This window comes from Pleurodeles waltl, chromosome 5 (genome assembly GCF_031143425.1).
Source record: "Pleurodeles waltl isolate 20211129_DDA chromosome 5, aPleWal1.hap1.20221129, whole genome shotgun sequence".
Classification (NCBI taxonomy): Eukaryota; Metazoa; Chordata; class Amphibia; order Caudata; family Salamandridae; genus Pleurodeles; species Pleurodeles waltl.
Window position 1 is genome coordinate 1,487,989,120 of NC_090444.1, and position 24,698 is coordinate 1,488,013,817.

At 43.4% G+C, this 24,698-nt stretch overlaps 1 protein-coding gene across 9 annotated transcripts in view; it reads left to right on the forward strand.

Moving 5' to 3' along the window:
- The window catches only part of DST (dystonin), a 1,789,835-nt gene that overhangs the window by 1,231,559 nt on the left and 533,578 nt on the right, over window positions 1–24,698 (forward strand). For 7 of the 9 annotated variants that reach the window (XM_069235771.1, XM_069235775.1, XM_069235772.1 and 4 more), the window contains one exon: window positions 6,620–6,766. The exons of the other annotated variants lie outside the window; for them this stretch is intronic. In XM_069235771.1, coding sequence (XP_069091872.1) covers window positions 6,620–6,766 — 147 coding nt within the window. The remainder of the gene's footprint in view (window positions 1–6,619; window positions 6,767–24,698) is intronic. 9 annotated transcript variants of the gene reach the window in all.

Below are 24,698 nucleotides of genomic sequence, written 5' to 3' on the forward strand. Positions count from 1 at the left end.
CACATAAAGTGAAAATTGGAACAGGTTTAAGATCAAGTCAGCCCATTCTTTTTTTCTCTTCAAACATGGCACTCAGTGGCTTACTTTGAATCTTGAAGGAGCCAAAGCCAACATTTCATAATTCGCAGCTTGTTCAATCTTCACTTTTACCTTTTCATAGTTACACCTACACCCGTCCCTGAATCTTACTGTGTTCAAATCTGCAAATAGAACCCATTAGTTAAATATTAACATGCAATAAATATGGTAGTAGCATAAGATGTTGAGGCAACTTTGGAGGTCTTAGAAGACACAATAAAATAACATGTTCTGTCTAAATGTAATAAAGACACAATTGGAGGTGGCAACTTCAGGGTCTTACATAATGAATTGCCTGTTACTTCCTGTTGACAGACTCCATCAGTAGCTAAAGTTGGGGAGAAAGCATCAACTGCGAACTCGCATTTTGAATCAATATTGATTGAAGTGGCAATCTTCAACTCTTCTCTTTCTCTGTTATGTTCTTATCTCAAATACATATCACTCTGCAAGATCAGGTGAATCAAAGCTGCAAAATAATCAGGATGAGCCATTAAGCTTCCTTAATACCTTCAGAAATACCTTCTGAGTTCTCTCTAACTAAACAGCTTCTGAAGCTAATGAACTGAAATGAGTTGCAGTTGTCAAAGCATCATTGAAGTTTGATGGAGTTCACGAGTAACTCAAGATCACATTGTCCGACATCCCCTAGTGCAATCCACCAATGACTACCACCATCTGAAGTTTCAATCAGACTTTGATGTTTTTGTAGGTTTGAATAAGGGATCTGGGCACAACTGCCTAATGCGTAACTCTCACAAAGCTCTTCCAGGGATTTACACCATCAATGATTGTTTTGAAGCAACCAACAGTGACTCCACTATCTCTAGCACATCTTCAGCTTATTGTCCTGCTGGCAGCTAAGGATATGGCACCTTTCTGGGGTACCATCTGAGGGATCCTTATTTAATCATTCTTCTCCTACACCTAGATACCAACCCTCCCCTTTCTCAAACTACTTTTTAAAAACAACTTTGAAATGTTGTCATCTCCAACTGTGCATGCCTAAGCACATCCTTCTTGCCAAATTTACCTAAATTGCTTTATGCCATATCAACTGAAACAACCTTCCCATCTTCACCTCCATTTTCACAGCTCCTGTTTATTTCCATTTACACACAGTGATGTGGAGTATCTACTGTGCAGTATTAGATTGAGTAATCACTCTCATCCATCTTTCTCCCAGGGCGTTGCAGCTAATTTTCAAAGCTGCAATGGGCTGCTCCTTTACCAACTCCCCTGTTCGGACCTGATTAGGCTGTGGTCCATACTGCAGTACTCACTAACTTTTTTCTCTCAAGCCCCATCATGCCTGCCAATCATTCCTTAAGAATCTCAGAAACATCAAAATAAAAAATACTCACTTTCCAGATTTCCAGCCATCTCCTTCACGCCCTTTTGTACACATACTCTAAACGCTCACTCGTAACTGATTCATACGTCTCTGCTGACCTGATCACATGCAAAAAAACAGGCTTCTCTTCATTATAGAAGCCTGTCTTGCTTCCATGTCAGTGACATATTTGATGAGCTCATTCTAGACAATTATACAATCATCCTAGATGAAATGTTATAGAATGTTATTTTATAAGATATAATTTTACCCAAACTGACCCTTTTGTCCCACCCACTGTGTGTGTTAAGCATTTCACAGAGTTATACTCTGATAATGCTTTAGATGACACTCATCCAAAGAATGCTCATTTAAATTTGATGGTTCCCGCAATTCTCGTTGCTGATCAGTTAGCTTTTTTTTTGTCTGATACAAGGAAGGGCATAGAGTCTCTAAGCCCAGGGAAGGCCCTAGGGCCTGATGCAATTTCAGGAAATCCAAGATTGACATTTGGGCTCCCTACATTAATTGCTTATATAACGATGTATTAAATGGAGCAGAATTATCTGCTTCTTGGGTAACAGCACATATAATACCAATTTAAAATAAAGGCGCTAGGGATGATCCGGGGAATTACAAACCTATTAACCTTCTTGATAATCATCACAAAACTTTTGTTATCCGTTACTGGATAAACTGCAGGACTGCCCCGCCCCTCCCCCGATATTGAAAAGTAGCCTCATACTACATCATAGAGCTTCTTCTATCTGAAAAATGCATAGATCTACACAGTCCAAAGCAGATTCTCAAGCTCTACAAGGACATAGAGCTAAAATGTAGTCAGCTGCCCTGAATGGGGCAGAGTTGTGGGGCATTTCCAAAGTAAGTCCTTTAGCAGTAAAGGAGGCTAGTTTCCTTAAATCATTGCTTGACCTACCTTCTAGTTCTCCAAATCTTCCCCTATTCTCAGATACTGGTTGTAAAGGCGTTGCTCATCTTGCTGCCCTTAAGCCTCCTTTGCTCTGGGTGAGGTTATGGACTTATCAAGAATTAGACTCTAACAGAGTCGAATTACTTAAAGTTTGGAATCTAGATACGACAACTAAAATAAAGTGGTTTTCCCACTTGAAGGCCTGGATTACCAAACTAGGTCGTCAGATATTATATACAAATCTGTCCTGTATCGGAAAAACTATTAAAGGTATTCTGACTAACACCTACTGGTATTATAGCTCGACTCAATGGCATTGCTCTTCGGGTACTGGGAAATGCCCCTATTTATTTGTATCCCATGAGCCATTTCCAAAAGTTGCAGTGTATTTAAATGAAAGTTTTCCACATTTTGTAAAATCCCTTTTTATCCAATTTAAGGCCCTCATTACAACTTTGGCGGATGTCAAGTGCCGCCCGCGAAGTTGTATTCTACGCGCGGCCGCCAATTCGGCCGCACTCCAGTGGTGGCCACCTAGTTTCCGCCCGCCGGCCCAGGGGGGATGTCGGCCGCAACAAGGGAGCCGGCTCCAAATGGAGCCGGCGGTGTTGCGCGGTGCGATGGGTGCAGTTTCACCCATCGCGCTTTTCACTGTCTGCTATGCAGACAGTGAGAAGCTCCAGGGTGCCGTGGCAGGGGGCCCCACGACTCCCCTTTCCGCCAGCCTTTTCATGGCAGCTCATACCGCCATGAAAAGGCTGGCGGGAGGGGGACTCGTAATCCCCTAGGCAGTGCTGCAAGCAGCACTGCCCTGGGGGATTACAACCACCGGGACCAAAGTGGCGGGAAACCGCCGGTCCCGGCGGTGCGACAGTGGCGTAATTACAAGGAAAGCCCTGGCAGTCTGTTGGCGGTGCTTCCGAGGAAACAGGGTTGTAATGAGGGCCTAAATCTGGCCTTCATGCCTTTACTTCTGGAACCAAAGCTTCCCGTTTTGCAAAAATTGTCAAACCTAGATGTAAATGGGTTCTTTCTTTGTGCCTTGATCTTGGTTTAAGAAGCTATTTAACTGCCCGTAGTGTTTTTAAATCAGACCCTAGCAGGTGAGTTGTGTTTGTTCTCAACACATACTTGTTCTCAGCATGGATTTTAAGGAATAGATTTCTTCAATCTCCTTAGTAGTTGCTCTTACGAGCACTTTAAGTCCTTTTTTGTACTGGGCGCTGTTTAATTTTTTCTAGTTTGTTGTTGTCACTTATATGGTGCTCTAATTTATATTTATTCCAGTTTCACTGTGTTGATATTAATATATTATCTTTTTTTATGTGCAAATCTAATTTACTGTTCCCATCTTTATCCTTGAATATATTTTATTATGCATGTTTACTTTTTGCAAATGGGAAATGATACATTTGCAAATTGCTGCTATTATAGGTCATACACGATTTATTCCAAGAGTGGGTCTAGGTTACACCAGATAAAAAGCGGGTCTCACCAATGTGTAATTTATGGATACAATATAATATTGTCCATTCATTAATTATAATCACTTCATACAGTACTTTATATTATGTTTTAAATGTTCTATAAGTTTTTATATGTACTTTTATGGTCAGCTGGCCAAAATAAAGAAATTCATTGAATTATGTCATGTTTTGTAATGTCATGTTATGTGTATAAGTTTAACACACATCTCATCCTGAAGTGTATCCTGGTGGTGAAGTAGGAGCTGTATGGGCCAAACCAGTGTTATACCTAAGTTAAGAGCCAGATCTTCAGTTTCTTACAGAGTTCAAGAACTGAGAAGGTGGCTCTGATGTGAAGTGGTAGATCATTCCAGGCTTTAGGAGTGAAGTAGGAAGAGGCATAACTGCTGGATCAGGTTCTGTGTATGCAGGGGCTGTGCACAAGAAGTAATTCAGCTGAGCATAGGTGCCTGGTAGGTTTATGGAAGTTGATGTGATTATTAAGATACATGAGGCCAAACCTGTTAAAGGTTTCGTATGTACGTATGTATGTTTTTATGTATGTATGTATGAGGAGTTTAAAGAATGCTTGTTTGTGAATTGTGAGTCAGTGGAGCTTTTTGAGGTGCAGGGTGATGTGATGGCAGGGTGGGAGATAAGGTGAGCCTAGCTGCTGGGTTTTGTATGTTCTGATGTCTTCTGGTCAGTTGAGCATTGATTGCCGGATAGAGTGCATTGCTGTAGGCCAGCTTGCTGGTGATAACAGCTTGGGTGAAGACTCAGTGAGTGTTGGAGGGGAAACATTTGAAGATCTTCTTGAGCATCTGAGTGTGTAGAAGCAAGCAGAAAATTCAGACGTTTACTTGGCTGGTCATGGTGCGTTGGTTTTCGATTACTATTCCAAGGTTCTTTGCATGGGTTGCTGGGAGGAGTGTTGGTCTGATTTCAGCAGACCACCAGGTGGAGTCCCTGAGTGAGGTGTCTTTGCTGAAGACTACTACTTCTGTCTTATCCTTGTGGAGCTTAAGGCAGTTGGTTATCCTCCATCTGGCAACTTGGGTCATGCAGGCAGAGAAACTGGCCCAGTGATTTGAGTCTTGTGGCAGAGGGATAGTATGAGCTGGCAGTTGTCAGCATAGGATATGATGTTGATTGCGTAAGCATGGATGATACTGGCAAGTGGGGTCATGTAGGCATTTAACAGAGATGGGTTGAGTAAGAATCCTTGTGGAGCTCCACAAATTACGTTGACAGCATCCAAGGTGAAACTCCCACATAAACCTGGCAGTTAACATGCCACCATCTATAGTATCTCCATGGATGGTTCTCTAAGTTCCTCTTTTCCTCTTTTGAACAATTTCTTTGCTGGACTAACTGTCACATCTACCTTCTCTGAAACATTTCTTTTGCATTCCAACACTCCCAGACTCAACACACATCACATTGCTAACTCTTCTCTGTCAATACTTAAATCTCGAGTCAGCATTCCTGCATTTTCTAAAGGAAACAATATTGATCTGGTGATATCTGTCTTACCTTGCCTATCCTGCTAGAACTCACTCTTTCTAGACTCATCTGACATAAAGCAGTTTCTAGTTATGTAAGTAACCTTGGGCTCCTATGCAGTGGACAGTACAAACTGTCTGCAATAACCACCTGGCCATTTAAAAATGTTTACACATTGTCACTTGCACAAGTATTCTCTCAATGCTGAACAGTACCCACCAGACCTTGGTGTACATCTGTGTTCTGTGTTTGAAAGACCAGTAGCCACCATCTTGCAGGGCTGAGATGCTGCCTACTTGTAGTCCAACGGTTGCTGTGCAGAAAATGAAACAGTACCAGGAACAACCCATGGAAAAATGTAGATATAGAGGTGCTGGTGAGTGGTTTGTGCACTCTTTGGTGGGCAACAGTGAGAGTGAAATTACCCTCACAGTAGTATGGAGAAGAAAAGCTCAGAATGAGTAATTTGTTGTGTAGACAGACAGTTAAACGCAGTATAGAGTGAGTCCTTGGTTTCATCCAACAAATAAAGAAACATAACCTTCAGCGTGAACCAAGACATAACGGTGGACCTTGCAATCTGAGCTATGACCTTGGAATAAATGTAGAGTGTAAATACCTGAGGGAGAAATGATCAGAGGTGCTAGTTCAACCCTGTGATCAGCATCTGGTACTTTAGGAAAAGGTACTCACAGCAAAAGTTAGAAGTACTCCACACAAATCTTCTGATTTTGGAAATATGATGCAATGCTCAACCCAAGCACAATCCACAATGTTAAGGTCCAGAACAGAGCAAATATTTCCAAGTTTATAAGAGATAAATATGTTCACATATATGCCCACCTACTTAAATCATCTAACTTATGACTTAATTTGTGGTGCACAAGTTCAAGAGTTGTCTTCCCTGCCAGTGGACATTCTTCCTCCCAAAAACACTTCCTTGACCAGACGTGAATGTTGCACATACGGCAACATTTGCTCTGGAGGAAACACACTGGTAGCTGAATCACCATGCCATACTGGCACAACGACTTGTCATCACTTATGTATTTCTTTTTGTGTGTGTGCAGTATGATTCATAGTTGCTATGTAGGTAGCTGGGTCCCAATTTATAACTACAGAGCCAACTCCATCAACATTCTAAGTTTTAAATGTGTTCATCTTCTTCACCCTATATTTCTTACATGTTTATCTTTTTAAATTGTAGGTTTTTAGACATCATTTATTTCTTCTAGCCACAATAAGGGTTTGTGTTAACTATGGAATTATTTTTTAACTGGATTATTTTGTTTTTTTTATTTTTAGGCTAAGCTAGCTGTATCACATCAAGAACTCCAAGGCAGGCTCCAGAAGCTCTCAGATTGGATAACAGAAAACAGCAACTGTATGACAAGCCCTAGTGTGGCTACTTATGAACTGGCAGCAATGAAAGAAACTATACAGTTTCTCAAGGTATGCAATCAATGTGGAACTGTAATTACTTATGTTCAAAAACTTAAAAAGGTTGATGATTCTACTATTTAAATAAGGTTTCTTGCAAATGCTTCTAATGGTTGCATAGTGAATGTCCTTTTAGGGCAATGTATATAATACCCATGCAAAATATCTTCTACTATTGTAGCAACTAGTGCTGTGGTACTTTTTTTCATAACATATAGGCCCTCATTATGACTTTGGCGGTCTCTAAAGAAGACCGCCAAAGCCATGGGCGCCAGGAGACCGCCAGTGCTGGCAGTCTCCCAACCACCATATTATGGATACTGCTGGATTTCCTCCACACTTTAGGAGGATATCCAGCAGTAGCTATGCTGGCGGTTGGAGGCGCCTGGCTGGTGCTTCCACCTGCAGGCCCCTCCAGAAGGACACCGCCATCTGTATTAAGACCATTAATACTGCCTGGCAGTGTTCTGCAGGCAGGACGCTGCCGGCCGTAGCAGCACCCCTTCCTGTTCCCTGCCGGACGACCTCCCCACCAGACAAGCTAAGTTGGGCGTCTGACAAGGGAGGGAGGTGGGAGGGTGCCTGGTGTTGTGTGTGAGTGTGTGGTGTTTGCGTGTGTGTGAGTGTGTGAATGCGTCTGTGAGTGTTGTCGTGTATGCGTGGTTGTATGCATGTGAGTGAATGCGTGTATTAATGTTACAGTGTGCACGTGTCTGCATGTCAGTGTGTATGTGTGTGAGAATGTTAGTGTGAGTACATGCTTGAATGCGTGTGAGTATGTGTGAATGCGTGTATGGATGAGTGTGAGTGGATCCGTGTATGGAAGTAGAGGTGAATGGCTGTATGCGTGGCGCATGCAGGTGTGTGTGAGCATGTATGCGGGGAGTGCAGTGGCTTTATGGGGTTAGGGATGCTGTGACTTTAGGGGGTTTGGGGTGCTGTGACTCTAGGAGGTGTGGGGAGCGCTATGTGATTTTAGGGGGTGGTGGGGTGGAAGGGTCATGTGATTGCTGGGGGGTGTAGGGGAGCCATCTACCAGTGACAGGGAAGCAATTCCCTGTCACTGGTAGCCGCACTGCCATGGTTTTCATGGCGGTGCTACTGCCACAGAAACCATGGCGGTAGGCTGGCTCATTATGCCGCCGGTGGTCTTCTGTGGACCGCCGGGTCGGAGATGCATATCTCTGGCCCAGCGGTTCATACCGCCATGGTGGTATGAGTGGAGATGTGGCTGGTTCGCAGTGGCCAACCCACCACACTCATAATGTGGTGGTATACACCGCCAGCCTGTTGGCAGTGATTCGGCCACATTAACCATAATGTTTGTTTTCATTCTGAACTTTATTAATGGACGTATAAACAGCCAATCATTTTTGGATTTAAATGTATATTTGTTTTGCTTATATTAACAAACCTAGTCTTTTATAAATATTAGGATTAAGGCATATGAACTGCCACATATTTACTCTATAATTAGAGAAGTATAGATCCTTTCTATTTACCGATACAAACATAATCATGAATCAACATGACCATGGAATTTCTTTCTGTTACCATGTCTCCACATTAATGATTTAAGCAATGGTATTTGCTCTGTGATGAGCCATCACCCCAATACATAAGTTGCAGTCAACTTTGAACCTCATCATATTTGTGTAATTTTGAGTGTAGTGTAAAGCTATCACAAATATGGTGCATTGATGGAGCACTTGTCAGTATGGGCCATCCGACAAACCTAACAATGTAGGGGGAAGGAACGTCTCTAGCCTTATTCATAATGTGATGTTTGGTGTTGTTTAGTAAGCATCTACAATACTCTCCTGCCTCTCATTTCTGCATTCCCTGACTTGTTTGTTTAAAATCATCTTTATTTGTGTTTTCCAGCTTTAACATTAGAGTGGGAATGCCAGCTTATGCCAGCCAGAGAGACACAATAATACAAGTAATACTCTCATCGCAATCCCTGCTAACATGTTACGTCATCCAAGAACATTTAGGAGTTGCAGGTCATAACATCAAGAAACATAAAAAACTGAAAATAATAAGCCAAATGTGCAGTAGTCATGCTCCGATCGACCCCAGGAATGTGATTATTCTCTTCAGTGTCATAATTCGTGAACCCCATGATAACACCTCTCTAGTATGACAGTGTCCATCGCCTCGTTAAAACAAACATTTGAAATGCATCCTAGTTACATCCTCTCTCTCTGCTCCTCTACTTCCTAGGCAGGTCTTTGTGAAGAGGGGGGTCCAGTTTTCCAGTGAATAGCATCGTTAACTTTATAAAGTGGGTGATGTTGGCACTCCCAGCACGGCTTCACCCATGCAGCCCCAGTAGACAACTAGCCACGGTGTAGATATCAGTGGGGCTCATAAGGCCAGTGAGCTTGTCCGTGGCCTTTGGCCACAGGGCTCTGGCCACTGGACAGCTCCAGAACAGGTACGCCATATCTGCCTCAGGCTGTATGCACTAGGAACAGACCAACAAGGATCGGGGAAAGATCCTGTGGAGTCTTGCCAGCCTTGTGAAAAATGTTATACTGAATGTACTGGAATCTGGCATTGTGGGAGACCTTCCATGGGTAGAGAAGAGTCCTGTCTCACTCCTTTTGTTTGAGCTCTCAACCTATATCATCCTGCCAGGCTCTGCAAAGTATTATTAGGGGTTCTTTGGAGAGATGTGAAAGAGCTCTGGTCTGCCAACTTATTAATCGTCAGCCAGCACCCATAGTGTGCATGATGTGCAGGAGCGGATGTTGATCTGGTTCTATGCTACAGCCGGCCCAGCTGAGCCATCTGCCGACCATAAGCCAGGAAGTATCCTGCTGGGAGGTCTCTGTCATCTTACCATCTCACCATCATGAAACAGGTCACCCAGAGTTCCCTCTCCTGCCTTTTCCCATGTTGTCACTTCCTTCTCCCCAAGTGATTCCCTAAATGGCTGGATATACCCTAGACAGATTTCTGGTGTATATTGGGCCATGTCTGACATGAGACGCAAACTCCTCTGGAAGCTACAGTGGGCCACCTGCAACAGTTTGTCGGCCTGCTGGGAGAGTACTCCCTGTGGGAGGAAAGCCTCCCTAACCAGTCTCTGCACTCAGGACTCAGAGGCCAATCCCAGGTCCTCCATGTATCTGCTCGCCAACCAGCAGGTAGGTCACTGCAGCTGCACTGCCAGCTAATAGTGTTTGAAATTTGGGGCCGCTAGACCTACCCTTTCCACTGGAAGCTGCATTTTGAACAGGGCTATAGGCTGCCTTCCTTTGTTCCACAAGAAATCTCCTATCATTGCATGCAAAGTGTGAAAGGTGTGATGGGGAATGTTCACTGGCAGGTTATGAAATAATATAGAAGACGGGGCAGCACCACCATTTTTGACAGATTTACCCTACCTTGTACTGAGATTGGGAGTGTACACCAGAACGCAATCTGTGGGAGGAGTGAGGCAAAGGCTTTTGTGAGGTTAATGTCTATGAAGTTGCGGAGTAGTGTGATAAATATTAATGCCCAAATACCTAAATGTGTGCGGTTCCAGCATAGGGGATGCACACCCACCACAAAGGGCTGCCCCTGGCTCTCCGGTCAGAACGGGAACAGGAAAGTGTTTGACCCGTTCAACCTTAGTCCTGAGGCAGCACGGACCCTCACCAGTATGGCCATCATGGTATAGATTCCATCACAGCATATTTTACACGTCTGCACATAGTGATAACACATGCCATCTCCCTTTGATTGGTATACCTCAGGTCTGGCCCTCCTGCCAAAACCTCTGTTCCAGCGGTTCCATTGCCAGAGTGAAGAGCAACAGGGATAGGGTACTGTCCTGTCACTTACCTCTGCTGACACGGAAGGGAGCCAAAACATACTTCCCTTTCTTCACCAAAGCTATAGGCTCACAGTAGAGGAGTCGGATATGCCTCTGTAGTCTCCCCTCCCTGCCCCTGGCGGTCAGGGTGGCAAACATATATTCCCAGTCAATGGTATTGAATGCTTTCTCTAGATCTACCACCATGCAAACTGCATAGGGCCACCAAGCTGGTGCAGTCTCAAGCACTCTGTAAAGTCTACAGATGTTGAGGGTGGTTGAGCGACCTATTATAAAATACATTCTGGTCTGAATGGACCAGGTGGCAAAGGTCCACAAGCAACTGCACTGCAATAATCTTACTTAGGAACATAGTCTGTGCCCAGCATTAAGAGGGGTTGATAGGACATCATATTTAAGGGATCTCTCCCAGGTGTCGGGAGCGAGACCAGTAATGCCTTTCTGAGCATTGGGGGCAGTTATCCTGCAGCGAGAGCCACATTATACAATTCTAACAGTTTTGGGACCAGTTGGGCCTCATACACCTTATAAATTAGTAGCCCATCCAGTCCAGGGGTTTTACATGTTGCTGCACCCTGAATGGCACCGTGCATCTCTTGCTCCATTATGGGAGTGCTGAGCTCCTCCTTCACTATCAGTGTGATGACAGGCATTATGACCACACTGAGGAATCCCTGGATCAAGGCCTGGTGTTGGATCAGGAGGGGATTATAAATAGCCTGGTAATGGGTGGTGAATGATACATGTACGTCTCCTTGAGTGGTGGCATGCCGTGTCAGGAACACTCGTTTTGCAGTTATGGGGGTGGATGCCACTGTGCTCTTCTGTAACTATGCTAAAGAGCGATCTGGTTTGTTGCCCTTCCCATGTATCTTAGCTTAGTATGCCCCATAGCATCACAGTGATTCAATAAGGATGGCGGGTTCCTCTCTTGCCATGGTCAAAGCAGGTTTCCAAGCCTGATCTTCACATGCAGCAATCTCAAGGGACCCCCAGTGAGTCCTCAGTCCTAATCAATTCCTGATGCAGGGTTGCAAGCGCACTGATCTCTTTGTGAATGCAACAGCCCTGCAACACTACCTCTATTGGGTCAATCTAGTAGCAGCAGTTCCCCAGATGTCTGTAAAATAACTTAACAATGCAGTGTTAATGGAGTCCTGAAACACTGTATCCTCCAATGTAGTAGGCTCTAAGTGTCAGGTTGGCACTGGGGGGTGGGGTGCCCCACGTTAATTGGAACTGCAGGGGGTTACGATCCGATTCCTCATTTCTTGACTTCATCACTATCTGTTTTCCCAAATCATTCTGGAAACAAGCCACCATTGTTCAGTTGCTCCCTTTAAGTTCTTTTATGAGTCATTAGTCCAGTATAATGCTGCCTTTTCTTTTCAGGGTTTATTTTACTTCTTCACCTCAAGTTGTCTTTGTGAGCCAGGGGCTTTTCATTTGTTCTTTTGCTTGTGTGTCGCTTGGGTGTGTTCATATCTTTAGTGTTAATTCTGTTCTTGTTCATATCCAGTTGAATGTTGAAGATCTGTCCCACCACTGTTTTGCTAGAGATCAGTGCATAATATTGTGATTTTCAAAGGATATTCCTAAGGGGTATAGCTTGGTGGCAAACTTTATTTGTCTTCTGTTTATCGGTGATGCACCTAAATTGTTAGTGCCACGTCTGGGCGGTTGTTCTGACATCTTGAAACAGAGTTTGTTTAAAGCCATGCATATTGCTTCTCTCATAACTGTTTCTTTTGCCTCAAAGCTACGAAATTTCAGTGGGATGTCTCTTGGATCGCCTTGCATATCCAATTACATTTGGGCCCCCTCTTTGCTGTGTGTTGAGTTTATTATGAATCTGGTTATCACCTACTACTTCTGAGAATAACCTTTTCATAAATGTTTCCAGATTGGATCCTTCTGCTCCTTCCTTCATGCCCTTAACCTCCTCTCTGTGGGCAATTGCCCAGGTCTTTACACTTTCACAGATAAAGTTTGCCTGGGTTTGCAGAGAGGCCAGTTGGCCGGTGAGTGTTACTTTTGTTGATTACAGCTTTAGAGTTTTGCCTTCTGCTTCTAGGAACTGGTACCCACTGAGTCTGTATTGTTTTGAAGCGGAGTGATCTTTTGCCTTAGATTAGCTTGTAGGTTGGCAGGTCCCTTGGAGACATCTGCCTTAATCTTATTCCTCAAGTCTCTTTTAAAGGCCTGTAAGCTAGCCACTGGATTTTCCTTTTGTTTTAATGCCATTATGGTCCAGAGTGCTGAAGATTCCTTAACTAGAATGAGATTTTAAACACTGTTTGGGTGCTTCAGAGAAAGCTTTGACGTTTCTTTTTGTCTATTTCTTTGGCTTAATTAGCTGCATCCTAAGTTGTGGAGCAATATAGAAAATATCTTCTCATCCTTAATTTCATGGCTTTATTACCAATAGCCATTAGGCAGGGTTGAACCATTGCCTGTTTAGTATTGTGAGGGAACCAACAGGGTTTGCTTAGGTTGTCTTTCCCATTTCTGGACAAAAAGACTCACAGCCTCCAGTGCATTTGCATGAGCCAAATGCTCCAGAGTAGTGCAAGATGGACAAAAAAGCCACTGTGTTGTCTTGAATAGCTCTCCAGCTCCAGGCCTGTTCACTGTTCCATTAACTTTGACGGAGCATGCATGCCAGTTTATAAAGCAAGTCCTGAAGCAGTTCACTGTCTGCATCAGTAGTACAACCTTCTGCTTATCTTCGTTGCGGCCCCTGGATATGCCTCACAAGTAAAACTGCTTCCTTGCACCTCCTAGAGCCATAGTGGCCGTCCTAGTTCAACAAGTCCAGCCATAGGCGTTCCTCTCCAGTTTTCTTACTGCCACTCAGGCCGGCTACTACCTCATGGTATACTCACTAGTGAGGACCGCTGGCCCGGGTTAGCATCAGACATTGCCATTCAAATCACCTCTTCACTGTTTCAGGTATGCTATGTCTTTTTTCCAGGTCCCCGTTTGTCAGTGCCCTTTCATTCTAAGTAGTGAGCTGATGCCATTTTGTATCCCTATTGGGGAACTAGTACTGGGGCTCCTATTTTGTTAAATATTCAATTCCATTGTCCAAGCCTGTATGTTGAAGTGCCCCCCTCATTTGGGGGCTCTTCTCTTGTACTGGCAGCTTGAGTTTGTAGCGGTCCTGCTTGTCATTGGCTCGAGGCAGAGTTTCTTTGCAGAGATTCACCATGGTGTGGCCATTGAACACCTAAGCCATAACTCTGACAATAATACTTTGAGTGCTGAGTTGTGCATGGATATTCAGGGTTGTGTTGTATGTATTGAGAAGCGTGGTGTGGGTTGCTGGGGAGTTTGGTACATTGACAAGTTCCTCTAGCAGGGCTATCATAGAGAGGTCCATGAAGGAGTTTTTTAGTTTTGCATTCATCATGCTGTAGTGGTATGATATGAAGAATGAAGAACTGAATGATGTAGAGGTCTGTCCACTAAACAGGTTTGGGGCCCTTTCAATGAATTATGGGACTAACTTACAGGAGGTAGTTGAGACTATTATCTTTCTAGTGTATTGGTTGGTATTGTGCTGTTTTATGTCCAGAGTATTAAGACGTGGGTAAAGGGCTTCCAACATTGTCTTTTTCATGGGGTCACTAGGTAGGTTGAAATCTCTCAGGAATATAGGGTGGGTGTGCTGAATAAAGGCTAACATGATGAGGTCTGAGATGTTGTAAGTGTGCATTTTTGCAGTGTGTGCATTCTTGAACATAAGTTAGAACGTGTGTGCTGTTAGTGGTATGCTACAGAGTAGTTGAATAAGATTGTTATATGTGCAAAGATGGTGTTTATGTATTTCCATGTCAAGTTTATAACCCTGCGTGTGCTGTTAAATCAGTGGTGATGCTAGCTAATTTGCAAATCGTGAAGCAATTCAGCTCAGGAAAAATGTGGACTGGCAGTTCAAGCTGGACTGTACCTTTTGCAGCAGGGTCAAGTATGATTTACATATGACAGGGTCCAAACTAAGGTGGTGTGGTGGGCAAAACAATGATGGATTGAAATACTATCCAGAGCCAGTGGTTAAACACATTTCTTTCATCAATTTTTGTGTGTTTGATGTACCACCCTCAGTGGCAAGGGTATGTCTATACATGGGTCCTAAGCTTACTATGCGACTGGAATCAAGCTGCACCCTACTAATGAGGGCGGCAAAACCAACCTTAGGTTACTTGGGTTTGAGTTCAGGGAGGACCTGGCCTGGCAGTTCGGGCTGAACTGTTCTTGTTGGAGCGGGGTCAATTCTGATTTACATGTAGCTGGGTCCAAACTGAGGTGACATGGCGGGCAAAAGAACGATGGGGTGGAAAGGTACACCAAGCGATTGCCAGTGGTTAGACAAATTGCAGACATTCCTCTCACCACCTTTTGTGTGTTTAATGGGCAGTTGTAAGCAGGACCAAGGTGAGAAAATCCTGTAAGGACTTTCCAATGACATTGATTACCATTTAGATAGCTGTGAACACCCATTTTTAGCTTAGTTAAGCTTTCCACACATAATTGTGTATTAGACCTAGTTAAATTATACATTATTGGACATCATTAGAAACAAGACCTTGGCAACGTGATTACAGACGTGTTAGTTTCATTGAAAATCACATTCTTTGAAATGTTGTATACATCTCAGTAGCCAGAAAAGACCATATAAATATGTGAATTCTTTTAACCATGCATAGGTTTTTGTATCAACTCTATGTGCTATGTACCTTTGGACACCTCTGTGTTAACATGTAGCAGCAAGAACAGGGATACTGGTTCAGAGTTTTAAATAAGGGAGAAATATAATTTTTAGTAAACATCCTTTTAATAGAAGCGCATGGCTGTCAAGAACCGTAAGTCCACATAGCAGTAGCAGAATTAAAGATTCCCTTTAACAGGAATGAATTCTCTACGTACAGAGCTCCTTATCGAGACTTATTCCAAAAGCCTCTGGCTGAACTAGTTCCGCCAGAATCTTAGAATGCATTTTCTGGGTCTAAGATGCCTCAGAGATAAGTTTTTAAAAGTGATCTTTATAGCCCTATGCAACAGGAACCATAAGAACAATTAGGTTCTTATGGTTCAGGGCAGCGCTAGCTGTATGGACCGGTCTCCTCTTCCTCTTTCGACTATGTCTCGAAGTCTTGGATACTCAAACTGTAAACAAATCTAATTGTATATTTTTTTATGCGAATGCACATTTAACCTTAGACACTACCACCAAAGATGCATTAAAATTATTTAAAGCAGAGTCTGGGTCAGGGCACTCCTACTGCAGTGGGTGTCCCGTGTGTCGGCAGAATAAACTGTGTACCTCTGAGGTTACCGGGATCTAGCTGACATGGAAAGGTAGCCCAGAGGGGTGGACATAAAATGATCCCGAGCAGTATAGTTTAGAGCCTTCAAAGGAACAAACATCAAACAATGGAATATTTTTGGGTGAGTCTGGTAGATATGATAGTTGCGTGGTTTAAGACTTAAATGTTGGTAATACAGTTAAAGGTTGGGAGAATATTTACTCATATTTTAAGATCTCTAATTACAGTTATCTGACGAAAATGTGATTTAATTGCCATATCAGCAAATTAATTGCAAATACCAAATTGCATATGTGTGTAGTGATACATGACCTCTAAGTATTTGCCTAGCCATATATGTAGGTATGTGTAAATACAACATTGGTGCTGGATCTATGCCATTAAAGAGAGCAGGTTTGCACTTTCTTGTATTTAATTGACAGAGATGAGGGACTGCACTGTGTGGAGACTTTAAATGAGACTGTTTGTAACAGAGGACTCTATGGTCTACTTGAAGGCATAACGCAGAAACGCATCCACCTTTCTTCTTTTGCATACCTAAGTTCAAGTGAACAGCAAAGTGCTGAGTGAACAATAGGCTGGTATAGAGTATAGTTCAAGGGGCCACCAGGATAGAGTAAGCAATAATAACTAAGCAGGGTCAAGGTTCACAGTAAATTGTGCAGGCGAAAACGAAAGCAATGGACAGGTATTGTTTTATATGGTGGCAGAAAGCAGGCCATAGTCATGTGAGACAGAGCCCAAACAACACTTGCATTGTTGTGGAGATTTATTTTGGTAAAATCGCAAAGAGGTGGTTCTCCAGAGTAGATAAATATCATATATGAATGGATGCAAATTTTTAGCTCATTCATGAGATGTTATAAAGATAAAGGTGATTACTTTACCTGGCCTTTGGCTAATTTTCTGTTTAGTCTTTAAGAAAATGAAGGGACTGTAGCACACAATGCTCTAAGGCAGAGATATCCAACATAGGTCGAGGAGTGACAAAGCAATGCTAAGTGTTCAGAATATCTACAAATGATCCGTTTAATGATTGTGAAAGAAGTCTATTTTCAACTCAAAGATCACATGAATACTAACCATCTCCTGTACGATTGCTGGTTTGGCTTCAGATCACTCTGCAGTGTTGCTTGACTACCTACACTCGCTGCAAGCGGCAAGTGCATCTTTTTATCAATTTATGAATTCTTTTTTAACCGTCGAAGTGAGTAAATGTATTGAATCTGATGTTTTAATGCACAGATGCACTTTTTGCACATTTTTATGGTCTGCACGTGATAATTGTAAAACTAAAAACTGAAACTAAAAGGGTGCTTTATAGATAATTTGTCAGTCCTTGAACCTATTTAGACGCAGGAATACAGAATTACCGCCGCCATTTTAGCTCAGGGTTCCCCTCTGTGAGCGCCATTCTGGGAGTAAGCGCTCTAGCGTTTTACTGCTGTTGGGCTATTTGTAGCCCACATGACCGCGGCGCGCAGCGGAAGGTATTCCTAGGTGTTGTTTGACTACCTACGCTCGCTGCAAGCGGCAAGTGCATCTTTTTATCAATTTATTAATTCTTTTTTAACCGTCAAAGTGAGTAAATGTATTGAATCTGATGTTTTAATGCACAGAGGCACTTTTTGCAAATTTTTATGGTCTGCACGTGATAATTGTAAAACTGAAAACTGAAACGAAAAGGGTGCTTTATAGATAATTTGTCAGTCCTTGAACCTATTTAGACGCAGGATTACGGAATTACCGCTGCCATTTTAGCTCAGGGTTCCCCTCTGTGAGCGCCATTCTGGGAGTAAGCGCTCTAGCGTTTTACTGCTGTTGGGCTATTTTTAGCCCACATGACCGCGGCGCGCAACGGACGTGCGCAGCAGGCGCGCAAAGGCAAGCCCGTCTGCGCCCGTCCACGCCAGACCGTGCCAAGAGCCAAGAGATTATGACTCAAATTCCACAGAGAAGGTAATGATTACCTACGCTAAGGACACACTTCTCTCTTTGAATAATACATTTTATAATAGTTGTAAGCAAAAGTTAGATCCTTGCACTAAAAGTTACAGATGCCCCGCGTGTGCCTGGTCCCTTCAACTAGGATTGGATCTCCAAAAAGATAGGGAATTTGATAAATTTTCAATTTTGTTAGTTAATTGTCGATCGCTAGGGGCCCATATAACGGATATCCACCTTTTGGTGGAACAAATAAAACCCCTGGCTATGTTTCTTACCGAAACCTGGCTAGATGAAAGTTCTGGCCCAGATATTGCTATGACTCTTCCTACTGGATACAAACTTAGCAGAATTGACAGACCGAATTGAGGCGGTGGCATTGCAGTTGTCTATAGAGACACATGTAGGATGACAACAGCCCCCATACTAATTAATGGAGGTGAGAGCATGTTTTTTTCTATCAGTGTCAATCCTCATTATACAATCTCTGGTGTCTTGGTCTACCGACCACCGGGTCCTATTGGAGATTTTATGACCTCACTGGCAGAGATTACCTCACAACTGGTTTGCACTAAATCTAACTTCTTACTGTTGGGAGATTTTAATTTACATGCGGAAATGGCAGATAAAGCCTCGACCAAGACGATAATAGCAGACATGAAGGCCTGCGATCTAGTGCAATTAGTACAGGGCCCTACGCATAACAGAGGTCACACACTCGATCTGGTATTTTCTAATATGCTAGATCTAGAATTCATATCATCACGTCCGCTAGCATGGTCGGATCATTTTTTGGTAGAGCTAGAACTAACTATCTCTCAACATAAATCTTTGATTATCAATCCCCCACTTCATAGGAGGAAATGGCATAAACTGAAGGCCACAGAATTCATTAATTCATTGGAGAAGAAGAAACCAAGGAACCTAGACTCAAAGAATATAACAGCTCTCACTCGCTCTCTAAATAAATGGATAGAGGATAGACTGGAGGAAATTATACCTGTCTCTACCACGAAAAAATTGCCTCGAAAGAAATCAGCTCCTTGGTTTACCACAAACTTACTTGAGATGAAAAGAGAATGTAGGAAGCAAGAAAGAAAATGGAGGCATACCCTAGAGGACTCTTTGAAAAAAGAATATAAGAATATAATCCGCGCATATCATTTAGAAATGTAAAATGTTCATGCAACCTACTACTCTAGCAAAATTGAAGCTGCAGCTAACTCTCCCAAGGACATTTTTAATGCCTTAAAAGACCTTATTCATCCTAAGGAGGAGCCAGAGATTATAGAATCCCCGCAGCAACATGTGGAGGATCTCGCAAGCTTCTTTCTAAATAAAATTCAGGACATATATGTTTCTTTTCCTGACACCCAGAGTGGAGATCAGGTGGTGGCCAACCTGGAGGTCAGGAAGGAAATTGCTTTAACAAGTTTCATCCCGATTGGCCTGGACATAGTGACTAGATTACTGGGTTTAACTAAATCTGGCTCCCCACTTGATCCTGCTCCCCCACAAATTCTCTGTTTGGGAATTTCAGTGTTAGGTCCGGTAATTACAAATCTTATTAATACCTCGTTAGCCTCTGGCATTGTACCCGATTCTTGGAAATTGGCTATTGTCAAGCCTCTCCTGAAAAAAACTAATTTGGAATCTAAAATTTTGTCCAACTATAGACCAATTTACCTATAATGGCCAAAATAACAGAAAAGTACATACACACTCAGTTATCCACTTTTCTGGAAGAAAAAAAGCTTCTACATCCCACTCAGATGGGTTTTAGACCACGGCATGGGACGGAAACCGCCTTGGTTGCGATCACAGAAGAAGCAAAAAAGAGGATAGAAAAAGGAATGGAAACCGCCATCATCTTATTAGATCCGAGTGCGGCGTTCGACACTGTTGATCTGAATATTCTTAAAGATAGACTACAAGGATGTGGCATCTCGGGAGTCGCACTGGAGTGGATTTGATCGTTTATTCATGGAAGATCCTTCCAGGTCCTAGATAGATCATGTACTTCCAGACGTACCCTCAGCAACTGTGGAGTTCCACAGGGGTCTGCCTTGAGTCCACTACTTTTTAATGTCTATATGCGACCCCTAGCAGAAATCATAGAATCATTTGGACTGAAGTTGGTGTCCTACGCAGATGACACTCAACTGATTGTCTCTTTTTCTAATGCTCATCCAGACATGGGGACAGCATTGGGTCCCTGTCTGAAAGCAGTTGCGACAGGGATGTCAGGAAGTAAATTGAAACTCAATGATGATAAGACAGAAGTCATGTTTTTTGGGCTACCAAAAGCTTCCTCCACCAATCCAAGTTCATCAATTGGAGCTCTCACTCTCCCGCCCCCTAAATGTCTCATTAAAAGCCTTGGGGTGTGGTTAGATCCTCAACTTTCAATGTCACAACATGCCAACAGAATAGCTGGAACCTCCTTTGCTCTGCTTAGAACTTTGAGGAAGGTTCTAATAATACTTCCATCATTTGCCAGGAGATTGGTTATCCAGGCACTGATAGGTTCCCGTCTTGATTATGGCAACGCATTGTTTGTGGGAGCACCAAGATATGTGATCCAGAGGCTACAGAGGGTGCAAAATGCAGCAGCACGTCTACTTTTAAATACCCCCGAACATCACTCCATACGGGCCGCAATTTCATCTTTACACTGGCTTCCAGTGAAAAAAAGAATCCAGTTCAAGGCTTTATCTCATTTTCATAGAGCCATATTTAACCAGGGCCCTGAAATGCTCAAAACCCTGGCATCTGTCTACAGCCCGACCAGATCACTGAGATCCTCCTCAGCTATGCTGGCCACAGTTCCGACAGTAAAAAAAGCGAGATGGGGAGGAAGATCCTTATCCTATCAAGGGGCCATTCTATGGAATAGCTTTCCTTTTAATATCAGATCGACATCACAAGAAATTCTGTTCAGGAAGGCCTTGAAAACCTGGCTATTTAAAGCTTAATCTCTACACGAATTTAGATGGTGACACTGACTGTTTTGCAGCTAAAGCGCTACGAGGCCTCCGGGCAGTTTTAATCGCTATATAAGTAATGATAACATAACATAACATAACAGCATGGCTACCTTAGAAATCATACTAAATGCTCTCTTGACTTCAGGTGAAGATGGCCCCTGCTCCCTGAAATTGCTGTAGTGCTTAGAAGCCTTCATAATAGTCAACCATTCCACCACCATACACACCATGGAGTCTTGAATAGGATTCATTGGCAGTGTCCTTCATGGGTTATCTTCCTTCCTTTTCAATCAACACTAATTTGTTTGCATGGGCAAATCCAGGTGCCAAACTCTTTCAATCCCCTTTAGAGTCCCTCGGATTCCATACTGTCTCCTATTATCTTCAACCTCTACATGGAGTGACTTGGTGCTGTACTCACAGATAAAAGCTACAAGATTGCCCAATATGCCATTTTCACAACTGTACTTAAAAGTATCCCATTCTTCAGACATTCAGTGCCTTAAGCACAGCTTGCATGTTATCCAGACCTAGATGTCCAGCACTATTTGACTCTCAACTCAACCAAGACAGAATTCATGTTCTTTGCCAAGAACAACAAACAACATACAGTACAAACCAAGCTCAATGATGTTAACCTTGACGGCTCCTACCTCAACTTTTACTGAGTGCCACATCATTTGAATTTACCCTAAACAACATCCTCATCCTAAAGCAACACTTGCCAAAAAAACAAAAACATTCTGATACCAGATCTCCTAAAGAAAGTCAACCCATTTCTTCCATAAAGCAACTTCAGAACTGCTATTCAAACCCTTGTACTCTTGCATCTGGATAGTAGTAATGCCCTACTCCATAGCCTCACAGACTCCACACCGGCACACTTTAGGGGCATCCTACATGCCCAACATGTCTCAGCCAGGACTTGAACAAATAGATCATATCATCACCATTTTAATGGGACTACATTGGCTCCACTTGCTGGTCTGCACCATTCTCAAAAACTGCTGTATCATTTACAGAGCCATCACAACCAGCAGCTCCATTTATATGGCAGACAAGCTCACCATCCTTCGTGGTTCTCGGTACACCAGCAGCCATGACACCAGCAGACTGCTGACTAAAAAGTATAAAAAAGAACTTGAACACCACAGCAGGCTTTTTCCATATTTTCCCCCATGATGTGGAACACCATTTCTATTTCCATTAGGACTGCCCCATTGCTGCTCCAATTTAGGAAAAGTTGAAACCTCATCTCTTTAAAGAACACAAATTCATAATGCATTATTCGTCTGCAACCATCTTCCTCGTATTACTTGTTGACTTTGTGCTTGTCTTTGGCCATGCATAGTGCTCCGCTGCCTTTTGGCTAGGTTTGTGTTACAGAAATACCATATACATACATACATACATACAAACATGGTTATAAATGGTAATTATCTACATACAGAGCTAGAGTGGAAACGAAAAGCACCATTGAAAAGATTTTGAAACCAGCTGCTGCTCTCTTCCTATCTTTTTCTCTCCAGTCTTTCTCTCTCTCTCTCTCTCTCTCTCTCAATCTGTCTTTTCTCTCCATTTGTCACCTGCCTATGCCTGCTACCATAAATCCTGGGAAGCTTGAGATAGAGACAGTGTCTGCTGGCCTCAGATATGACATTCAGTGACTCTATCCCATGCGAAATGAAATACATGTCCAGTTCAGACCTGTTTATATAGGCAATGGTTATCCTGAAACTTTAACGACTCTAACTTGTGCCTTTGCAGGTCGAGATGTGAATTTACTTTGTTTTTCTTTAAAAGAAGGTGAGTTTTCTGTTATCTCCTCCATTGGAAGTTGAAGTGTGTGCACTCTTCTTCTCATGCTCCCTTGCAAGGCACCATAAGGGCCCTCCAGAAAATAGTGAACATTGAATCAGTTAGATAGTAGAGAGATACTTTGAAATTAATTGTTGACATACCTACGGTTTCCAGCCTTACTTTGGCAAGCGCTATCTGCAAAACTTTAAAAAAGCCTAGAACACCCTTTGCACAACAACCTCAGAACTAATTGAAAGCACTATGGGGGTCATTATGACCCTGGCAGAAGGCGGAGAAGCGGCGGTAAGACCGCCAACAGGCTGGCGGTCTTTTTTTTTGTATTATGACCATGGCGGTTACCGCCATGGTCATCCGCCGGTTCTCCGTTCCGCCCGCCAGGCGGTATTTGGACCCGGCTGACCACCATGGATTTCATGTGGTTTGAAATGGCGGTAAGCACTATCAGTGCCAGGGAATTCCTTCCCTGACACCGATAGGAGTACCCCCCACCCCCACCTCGACTCCTTCCCCTACACCCCCCACCACCCCTGCCACCCCCCAAAGGTGGCAGGAACCCCCTCCCCACCCCGACCCCCAACATAACATCACACATACACACACGACATGCACGCAGGCACCACCAACACACATACACGCACACACACCGACATACATGCAAACATCCATACATACAGTCAAACACGCACATCCACATTCAAACATACACGCACACATCCAAACAGACATACCTACAGACATACATGCACTCATTCCCAAACACACAACACCCCCGCAAGCATACACGCACTCACACACACCCTCTACATACACGCACCCACACCCCCATGCACCCACACAACACACAACAACCCCCCCCCCCTTCCCTCACGGACGATCGACGTACCTGGTCCGACGATCCTCCGGGAGGGGAAGGGGGCCATGGGGGCTGTTCCGCCGACACCACACCGCCAACAGAACACCGCCACGCCGAATCACATGACGTGATTCGCTGGGCGGGGTTCTGTTGGCGTGGCGGTGGAGCAACCACCATTTCCCCGCCGCCCGCCAGTATGGCTGTTGGCGGCTCTCCGACGGAGAGCTGCCAACGGTCATAATAGGCCGAGCGGCAAACCGCACGGCAGTCCCTCGGCGGTCTTGGAAAAAGACCGCTGAGGTCAAAATGACCCCCTATGTGCAGACAAGCTGGGGACCTTGTGCCACTCTTGGGTAATTCTTGCACCCACATCTTTTTTTATTTTTTTTTTATTTGCAGAGTTTTATAAAGCATGAACATGACACATCTGGGTATTAGAGCACTGTACAGGTAAAAGTCAGGTTAGGACGGAAAGGGTGGTGCAAGGGAAAAACAAAGGTAATAATGCAAACACAAAAAGAGATGCAATAAACCACAGCTTTCCAGTAGGTCCAAGATTCGGAAGGAGTCCACGCGTAAATGAACTAGCACAGAGAATAGGTATAGCTAGTGGAGGAGTCCATTCAACAGAATTGTTTTTACTTATTTTTTAAAGAATGTAGAGGAGAGGTTTGTCCTAGTTTCTGGTGGTAGTGCATTCCATATTCTTGGGGCAAGACCAGAGAAGGAGCGGTTATAAGTCTTCTTCTTTTTTAACTTCTGTTGCTTCAGCAGTGGTATGTTAGAGCTTCTTGAAGCACAATTACTACATGATTGTTCAAGTTGTTTGGCCAGGTGGACAGGTGTGTTGTGGTGAAGGGGTTTATGAGTAATGCAAGCTATCTTCAGCTGTATTCTGGCTCCAAGTTGGAGCCATTTTAAATGGTTGAGGACTGGGGAAATGTGTTCAAATCTACTGGAGACAGTAATGAGCCTAGCGGCTGAGTTTAGAGTGGCCCTTAGCGGGGCAAGCCTTACTTTAGGTAAACTTGCCATAGTAGTGCTCTCATAGTCTGAGTGGGAAATGACAAGAGATTGGACTGCTAGGTGAAAGTCATCCCGGGGCAGGAAAGATTTTATTTTCCTCATTATATTTAGCTTGTAATTGGCTCCCCTGGTAAAGGAACTGATATGGTCTTGC